The sequence below is a fragment of the Abrus precatorius genome, unplaced genomic scaffold (genome assembly GCF_003935025.1).
Source record: "Abrus precatorius isolate BTA unplaced genomic scaffold, Abrus_2018 Scaffold4, whole genome shotgun sequence".
In the NCBI taxonomy this organism is placed as follows: Eukaryota; Viridiplantae; Streptophyta; class Magnoliopsida; order Fabales; family Fabaceae; genus Abrus; species Abrus precatorius.
In genome coordinates this window covers 22,025,105-22,034,537 of record NW_020874384.1, presented here as the reverse complement: position 1 = coordinate 22,034,537, position 9,433 = coordinate 22,025,105, and the positions used below count along the sequence as shown (strand labels likewise).

The 9,433-nt window shown below is 28.9% G+C and overlaps 2 protein-coding genes across 2 annotated transcripts; both read left to right on the top strand.

The window, feature by feature from the left end:
• The first annotated feature begins 2,494 nt into the window (after window positions 1-2,494).
• Window positions 2,495-3,983, top strand: LOC113864377 (protein TIC 214-like). Its single transcript, XM_027498006.1, has one exon. The coding sequence runs from the start codon at window positions 2,520-2,522 to the stop codon at window positions 3,699-3,701; it is 1,182 nt and encodes a 393-aa protein (XP_027353807.1). The 5' UTR covers window positions 2,495-2,519; the 3' UTR covers window positions 3,702-3,983.
• Window positions 3,984-4,589: 606 nt separating this feature from the next.
• On the top strand, window positions 4,590-8,991 carry LOC113864375. The gene is made up of 4 exons (XM_027498004.1): window positions 4,590-5,869; window positions 5,928-6,461; window positions 7,746-8,243; window positions 8,329-8,991. The coding sequence occupies exons 1-4, from the start codon at window positions 4,705-4,707 to the stop codon at window positions 8,856-8,858; spliced, it is 2,727 nt and encodes a 908-aa protein (XP_027353805.1). The 5' UTR covers window positions 4,590-4,704; the 3' UTR covers window positions 8,859-8,991.
• Window positions 8,992-9,433: the final 442 nt, after the last annotated feature.

Here is a 9,433-nt window from a genome sequence, read left to right as displayed (position 1 = left end):
TGATAAATAAGATTCATAGTATACTTCTTTCTAATAAGAATAGTAATAATAATAGTATTTATTCAGAATTTGAACAGAAAATTCATATATTTGATAGAAAATTATTAGTAACTGAATTCTCTTTTTTTTTTTTTCTAATTAATCAATTTTCTAAAAAATCAGTATCAAGCTTGAATTTTAAAATAGTTTATTATTTATTTCCAGAACATGAACAAGAAAAATTGGATTCCGAAGAAAATAAAAAAATCCAATTTTTCTTTGATGCAATTAGAACTGATCTGAACAATAAAACACTAGTAAATATAAATAGAAAAAAATGTATTGGAATAAACGAAATCAGTAAAAAAGTTCCCCTATGGTCATACAAATTTATCGACGAATTAAAACAACTGGGGGGGAAAAATGAAGCAGAAAATTTTCAGATTCGTTCTAGAAAAGCCAAACGTGTAGTGGTTTTTACTAAAAATTTACAGAAACAGAATAAGGGTACCCATAATGATACTGGAAATACTGAGAATACTAAAAAAAACGAATTGGCTTTACTACGTTATTCACAACAACCGGATTTTCGGCGAGACATAATCAAAGGATCCATACGTGCTCAAAGGCGTAAAACAGTTACTTGGAAATTTTTTCAAAGAACTGTGCATTCCCCCCTTTTTTTGGACAAATTTGAGAAACGCTTGTTCTTTTTTTTTGATAGTTTCGAGTCAATGAAAATCTTTTTTCTGTTCCAAAATTGGATTCGAAAAAAGACAAAATTTCCAATTTTGGATTATACAGAGGAAAAGGCAAAAGAAAGTGAGAAAAAAGAGGAGGACGACAAAAAAAAAATAAACGAAAATGCGGAAAAAAAACGTATAGAAATAGCAGAAGCCTGGGATAACTTTATATTTGCTCAAGGAATAAGAGGTTTTTTATTAATAACCCAATCGATTCTTCGAAAATATATTAAATTACCCTCATTGATAATAACTAAAAATATCGTTCGTATACTACTTTTTCAATTTCCCGAATGGTCAGAAGATTATAGGGATTGGAAGAGAGAAATGTATATTAAATGTACCTATAATGGCGTTCAATTATCTGAAACAGAATTTCCCCAAAAATGGCTAACAGACGGTATTCAGATAAAGATCTTATTTCCTTTTCGTCTGAAACCTTGGCACAGATCTAAGTTACGATCCAATGAAAAGGAAAAAGATAGAATGAAAAAAAAAGTGAAAAAAAAGAACTTCTGTTTTTTAACAATTTGGGGAAGGGAAGTTGAATTGCCCTTTTCTGATTCTCAAAAAAATCGATTTTCTTTTTGTGATCCTATTTTTAAAGAACTCAAAAAAAAAAGAAAAAATTGAAAAATTATTTTTTTCGAGTTCTAAAAGTTTTAAATGAAAGAACAAAATGGTTTCTAAATATCTCAAAAGATATTGCAAAATGGATCAGCAAAAGTATTCTATTTCTAAAAAAAAAATAAAACAACTCTTCATTTTTAATTTTACAAATTTTCATTCTTTATTTTTATTATTTGTTAGACTCAAAAAAATAAATGAATTGAATGAAAACAAAAAAGATTCAACAATTTGTAAGAATAATCCAATTATTTTCGAATCAACCATTCCAATTCAATCTATAAATTGGGGAAATTGTTCATTGATAAAAAAAAAAATAAAAGACCTGAATGCTAAAACAAAAACTATTCTAAAACAAATAGAAAAAATGACAAAAGAAAAAAGGAAAGGGGGACTTCTAATTTCAGAGATAAATATTCATTCGAACAAAACAACTTATGATACTAAAAGATTAGAATTAGAAAAAAATATTTTGCAGATATTACAAATAAGAAATGTTCGATTAACTCGTAAATCACATTTTTTTTTTAAATTTTTCCTGAAAAGGATATACATAGATATCCTTCTATATATCATTAGTATTCCTAGGATCAATATACAACTTTTTCTGGAATCAAAAAAAAAAATGATAAATAGATCCATTTACAATAATGAAGTAAATACAGAAATAACTGATAAAACAAATCAAAGTATAATTCACTTTATTTCGATTATACACAATACTAGTAATACGAATTCACAGAATTCTTGTAACGTCTCCTTTTTGTCACAAGCATATGTATTTTTTAAATTATCACAAAACCAAGTAATCAACATTAACATAGATAAGTATAAGTTAAGATATGTTTTTCAATATCATGGAAGATTTTTTTTTCTTAAGAATGAAATAAAGGATTCTTTTTTTGGAGTACAAGGAATATTTCATTCCAAATTAAAACATAAGAACCCTCCCAATTCTGTAATGAATCAATGGACAAATTGGTTAAAGGGTCATTATCAATATGACTTATCTAAAAGCATATGGTCTAGATTAGTACCACAAAAATGGAGAAATAGAATCAATGAACATCGTGTGGCTCAAAATAAAGATTTAACCAACTGTGATTCTTATGAAAAAACCCGATTAATTCTTTACAAAGAAGAACAAATAGACGCATTAAAAAAAAAAAAATGAAAAAACAATATAGATATGATCTTTTATCCTATAACTCTATTAATTATACGGAAAATAAAGACTCATATATTTATGGATATAGATCATCATTCCACGCAAATAAAAAGCAAGCGATTTCTTCTAATTACAACACGCATAAAAAAAAATTATTTGATATAATGAGTAATATCTCTATGAAGAATTATACAGCGGAAGATGCTATTATAGATATGGAAAAAAATCTGGATAGAAAGTATTTTGATTGGATGGGAATAAATGTAGAAATACTAAATCGTTCCATATCGAGTACGAAATTTTTTTTCGTTTCAGAATTTTTGATATTTTCTAATGCATATAAATATCAAAATAACCCGCGGATCATACCAATCAAATCACTTTTTTTCCATTTTAATATAAATATAAATCAAAATGTTAGTGAAAATCAAAATAACATTACTGAAAAGAAAAGAATAATAGATATTTTTAGACCATCGAAAAAAAAGAAATCTCCGGAATTCGAGTTAGAGACTCAAAATCGAGCAAAAACAGAATGCGCGGGTCGAGTAAATCTTGAATCATCTCCCTCAAACCAAAAAAAAGATATTGAAAAAAAATTTGCGGAATTGGACAGTAAAAAGGATGGTAAGGGTATAAAGAAAAAGAAAGACAAGAACAAGATGAAGGCTAAACTAAATTTCTTAACAAGAATTTTTTTTACTTTTCATTTGGACTGGAAGAATTTCTTAGGTAAAAGAATATTAAATAATGTCAAAGTATACTGTCTCCTGATTAGATTGAAAAATTTAAGAGAAATTGCTATAACCTCTATTCAAAGGGAAGAACTAGATCTAAAAATTATGCTGATTCAAAATCATAAGGATTTCACTTTTCCAGGCTTGAAGAAAAATGAAAATACAAAATTTATGAAAAACGAATTTTTTATTATCAAACCAGTTCGCCTGTCTAGAAAAAACAATAAACAATTTTTTATGTATCAAACCATGGGTATCTCATTAATTCGTAAGAGTAAGTACAAAATGAATCAAAAATACTCCGAAAAAAGTAATGTTGATAAGAAAAATTTTGAAAAATACATTACACGGACAAGAGATCCAAAAATAACAGAAAAAAAAAAAAAAAAAATTATAATTTGCTTGTTCCTGAAAATATTTTATCCGCTAGACGTCGTAGAGAGTTGAGAATTGTAATTTGTTTAAATCCTAAGAATATAAATAGTATGCATAGAAACACAATATTTTACAATGAAAATAAAGGTAATAATTTTTTGACTCAAAAACGAAAAGATCTTGACAGAGATAAAAAAAAACTAATGAATTTCCAAATTTTTCTTTGGCCAAATTATAGATTAGAAGAATTAGCTTGTATAAATCGCTATTGGTTTAATACCCATAATGGAAGTCGTTTCAATATAGTAAGGCTACATATGTATCCGCGATTGAAAATTCGTTAATCGAAATTTGTCTTCTATTTACCATAATATATATCTGGTATATGAAGACAAATTGTTATATACATAACATAAATGGGAACACACATTGTGGCATTGATACTAATCTAATGATGTATCCATTAGATCGAAAAAAGAATCAACAAAATTGTCTTTTATTTTTCAAGCATACAATTTGTTATTTGGTGAATCCATAAATATGGTATCTTTTCTATCTATTTAGATTGGATTGATTAATAAGAAAGAATGAATTCAATCAGGAATTCCTAAGGAAATTCAGATTTATATACAAAAATGAGTATCATTACTATTACTGATCAATAAAAATATTTATCAAAAGCGAGGGGAAGAGGAAAGCTTTCATTTCATTTTTTTATGGTAAAAAATTCATTTATACCTGTTATTTCAGAAGAAAAAAAAGAAGAAAACCCGGGATCAGTTGAATTTCAAATATTCCATTTTACCAATAAGATACGAAGACTTACTTCGCATTTTGAATTGCACCGAAAAGACTATTTATCTCAAAGGGGTTTACGTAAAATTCTGGGAAAACGGCAACGATTACTGTCTTATTTGTCAAAAAAAAGTAGAATACGTTATAAAAAATTAATAAATCAGTTTGATATTCGGGAGTCACAAATTCGTTAATTTGAAGAGTCATTTTCAATTATTCGATTTATTAGATCTTGAATTTTGATGAATTTTTTTTTTTTTTTAAAGCGATTCATTCTTCTATGAATCGAGGAAAAAAATCTATGAATATCCCAGCTACAAGAAAGGACCTCATGATAGTAAATATGGGACCTCACCACCCATCAATGCATGGTGTTCTTCGACTTATTGTTACTCTGGATGGTGAGGATGTTATTGATTGTGAACCAATATTGGGTTATTTACACAGAGGGATGGAAAAAATTGCAGAAAACCGAACAATTATACAATATCTCCCTTATGTAACACGTTGGGATTATTTAGCTACTATGTTCACAGAAGCAATAACTGTAAACGGACCAGAACAGTTGGGAAATATTCAAGTACCTAAAAGAGCTAGCTATATCCGAGTAATTATGTTAGAGTTGAGTCGTATAGCTTCTCATCTACTGTGGCTGGGACCTTTTATGGCAGATATTGGTGCACAAACCCCTTTCTTCTATATTTTCCGAGAAAGAGAATTAATATATGATCTATTCGAAGCTGCGACAGGTATGAGAATGATGCATAATTTTTTTCGTATCGGAGGGGTAGCGGCTGATTTACCTCATGGTTGGATAGATAAATGTTTTGAATTCTGCGATTATTTTTTAACAAAGGTTGTTGAATATCAAAGACTTATTATGCGAAATCCTATTTTTTTAGAACGGGTTGAGGGAGTAGGCGTTGTTGATGGAGAGGAAGTAATAAATTGGGGTTTATCAGGACCAATGCTTCGGGCTTCCGGAATACAATGGGATCTACGTAAAGTTGATAATTATGAGTGTTATGAGGAATTTGATTGGGAAGTTCAATGGCAAAAAGAAGGAGATTCGTTAGCTCGTTATTTAGTTCGAATTGGTGAAATGACGGAATCTATAAAAATTATTCAACAGGCTTTGGAAGGAATTCCCGGCGGACCATATGAAAATTTAGAAATTCGCTGCTTAGATAAAGAAACAGAGCCAGAATGGAATGATTTTGAATATCGATTTATTAGTAAAAAAGCGTCTCCGACTTTTGAATTGCCGAAACAAGAACTTTATGTAAGAGTTGAGGCTCCTAAGGGAGAATTAGGAATTTTTCTAATAGGTGATCAAAATGGTTTTCCTTGGAGATGGAAAATTCGTCCACCGGGTTTTATCAATTTGCAAATTCTTCCTCAATTAGTTAAAACAATGAAATTGGCCGATATTATGACAATACTAGGTAGCATAGATATCATTATGGGAGAGGTTGATCGTTGAAATGATAATTGATACAACAGAAATACAAGATATCCATTTTTTTTTCAGATTGGAATCTTTTAAAGAGGTATATGGAATTCTATGGGTATTTGCCCCTATTTTTATTCTTGTATTAGGAATCACAATAAGTGTACTAGCAATTGTATGGTTAGAAAGAGAAATATCCGCAGGGATACAACAGCGTATTGGACCTGAATATGCTGGTCCTTTTGGAGTTCTTCAAGCTCTAGCAGACGGAACAAAACTACTTTTCAAGGAGAATCTTATTCCATCTAGAGGAGATATTAATTTATTCAGTATCGGACCATTCATATCAGTCATATCAATTATAATAAGCTATTCAGTAATTCCTTTTAATTATAACTTTGTTTTATCTGACCTCAATATCGGTGTTTTTTTATGGATTGCTATTTCAAGTATTGCTCCCATTGGACTTCTTATGTCAGGATATGGGTCAAATAATAAATATTCCTTTTTGGGTGGTCTACGAGCTGCTGCTCAATCGATTAGTTATGAAATACCATTAACTCTATGTGTGTTATCAATATCTCTACGTGCGATTCGTTGAGACAGAAGCTTTTCGATACTATTGCTATACTCCCCCCTTTCTTTATAGTGCTTTCTAGTAAAGAAGGATAATAAATTGAATATATATCCTTATCATTATTCTTTTTCGAAATTCGGATTGAAGAATTTAATCAGATAGTTATATGAGTGAAATAAAACAGCTTCTATTGAATAGAATTTATTAATTCTATATATATACTATATTACTTATAGTTATATATTACTTATAGTTAATAGATAGTATGAGGAGTTAAAATTGCAGTCAAAATATTGAGTCTCATTTTCCATGTATAAGAATTAAGTGAAAAAAAAAATTCTATTCTATTTCTTCAGTAGAAGAGGTCATTTACCCCCAAGGTTGGTTGATTAGTCATCCTGTCTTGAAGCGGGCACAAAAGAAAAACCAACCTTTTTTTTGAGTTTTCACTATCATTTGTATGAATTATCATACATGTATTAACATAACTAAAGGGGTTTAATAAAAAAATGAATGGATGGGTAGAAACACCAAAATACACAAAGGATTAGTAACGCAAATTTTTTTAAATATCCAAAAGAGCATTTATACATAATAGAAAAAGAATACTAATTGGGGCTTTAAGTTGGTAGAAAAAATCAGGCAGTACTCCCTACAATTCCGATCCAGAGTATGCTCCCATCCACTGATTAAATAAATGACTATCAGGAACGAAATAATCCTTTACTTTTGTTTTCATTAATTCACTTTTTTTTTTGAGTCCCTTTTTAGTTGCACAAAAAAAGGCTAGGAGCGAAAGAAAAAGTGATACCCTTTTTCTTTTTTTTTCTTACATCTATATTCTAGGAAGATGGAATTCATGTCATAATTCAGAAAACGAATGTATAATTCTTTTTTGTAATCGAAAATGATGGAGAAGTTATTGAGAATTCTATAAAGAGTATTTTATTGAAGAATTCAGTTATTACTCAACAAATTCCAATTTTTTTTTAAAGGGATAAGATCAATTCAGAAGTACTTTTTGTATCTTTTATTTATTCAAATAAAATTTGAAATGTATTTTTCTTTATTATTAATTTTTTCATTAAATAAAACAAAACAGACAGAATTCAATTGGTCTAATTCAGAACCGTCCGATAAAATCGAATCTTATCCATTTTATAAATATATCAAGAGATAAATAATCGGTCTGGTCCTTAGATTTATTGAAGGCTTAAAAGGAGCCGTATGAGGTGAAAAATCTCATGTACGGTTCTGTAATAGAGATGGGAACAGTAATGTTATCACCGACTAGGATTATCTAACAGCTTAAGTACAGTTGATATAGTTGAAGCGCAATCCAAATATGGTTTTTGGGGATGGAATTTGTGGCGTCAACCTATGGGTTTCATCGTTTTTCTAATTTCTTCTTTAGCAGAATGTGAAAGATTACCTTTTGATTTACCAGAAGCGGAAGAAGAATTAATAGCGGGTTATCAAACCGAATATTCGGGTATCAAATTTGGCTTATTTTACATTGCTTCCTATTTAAACCTATTAATTTCTTCCTTGTTTGTAACAGTTCTTTACTTTGGTGGTCCGAATATCTCTATTCCGTACATATTTGTTTCTGAATTTTTTGAAATAAATAAAGCATATGGAGTTTTTGTAACAACAATTGGTATCTTTATTACACTAGCTAAAACTTATTTGTTCTTATTCGTTTCTATCACAACAAGATGGACTTTACCTAGGCTAAGAATAGATCAATTATTAAATTTTGGATGGAAGTTTCTTTTACCCATTTCTCTCGGTAATCTATTATTAACAACTTCGTCTCAATTGTTTTCACTATAAAAAACGGACCTTCTATATTCATAACTTGTCTCAAACAAGAGAAAGAAAAAAAACAAAAATAATCAGAGATATTCACGATATGTTCCTTATGATAACTGGATTTATGAATTATGGTCAACAAACAGTCCGAGCTGCAAGGTACATTGGTCAAAGTTTCACGATTACCTTATCTCACGCAAATCGTTTACCTGTAACTATTCAATATCCTTATGAAAAAATAATCACATCGGAACGTTTCCGTGGTCGAATACATTTCGAATTTGATAAATGCATTGCTTGTGAAGTATGTGTTCGTGTATGTCCCATAGATCTACCCGTTGTTGATTGGAAACTGGAAACTGATATTCGAAAGAAACGATTGCTTAATTACAGTATTGATTTCGGAATCTGTATATTTTGTGGTAACTGTATTGAGTATTGTCCAACAAATTGTTTATCAATGACTGAAGAATATGAACTTTCGACTTATGATCGTCACGAATTGAATTATAATCAAATTGCTTTGGGCCGTTTACCAGTGTCAGTAATTGATGATTATACAATTCGAACAATTCAAATAAAATTAAGTTAATTATAATATAATTATAAAATCTTTTTCTAAAAATAAAGATTATATAAATCAAATCATATTCGATATATTTCTATATATAAATATATGTATTTGAATAATATATATGAATAATATAAATTTGGATAATAAGAAAAATGTTATTAAAAAAAAAGAATAAATCTTAGAGGTAGATATTTTTATATTAGATATTCTATTAGTAGAAATATTCGATACATATATTATATATATACTTTAGTTTTCGTATAGTTTCAAACTACTCTTTCATAGAAAGAATGGAATGACATTGATCCTATAACTGTACCTATAGCAATTCACACTTATTATCTTAGGATTTGATTGAATTCAATGCGGAGAGAAATTTAGTATTTAGTATATAATTTTTTTCCTGGTCATATCAATAAAGTCATGAAATTTCGATTTATTTATCTCTTATTTTACATATAATGGATTTGCCTGAACCGATACATGATTTTCTTTTAGTCTTTCTGGGATCGGGTCTTATATTAGGAAGTCTAGGAGTAATATTACTTACCAACCCAATTTTTTCTGCTTTTTCGTTGGGACTGGTTCTTGTT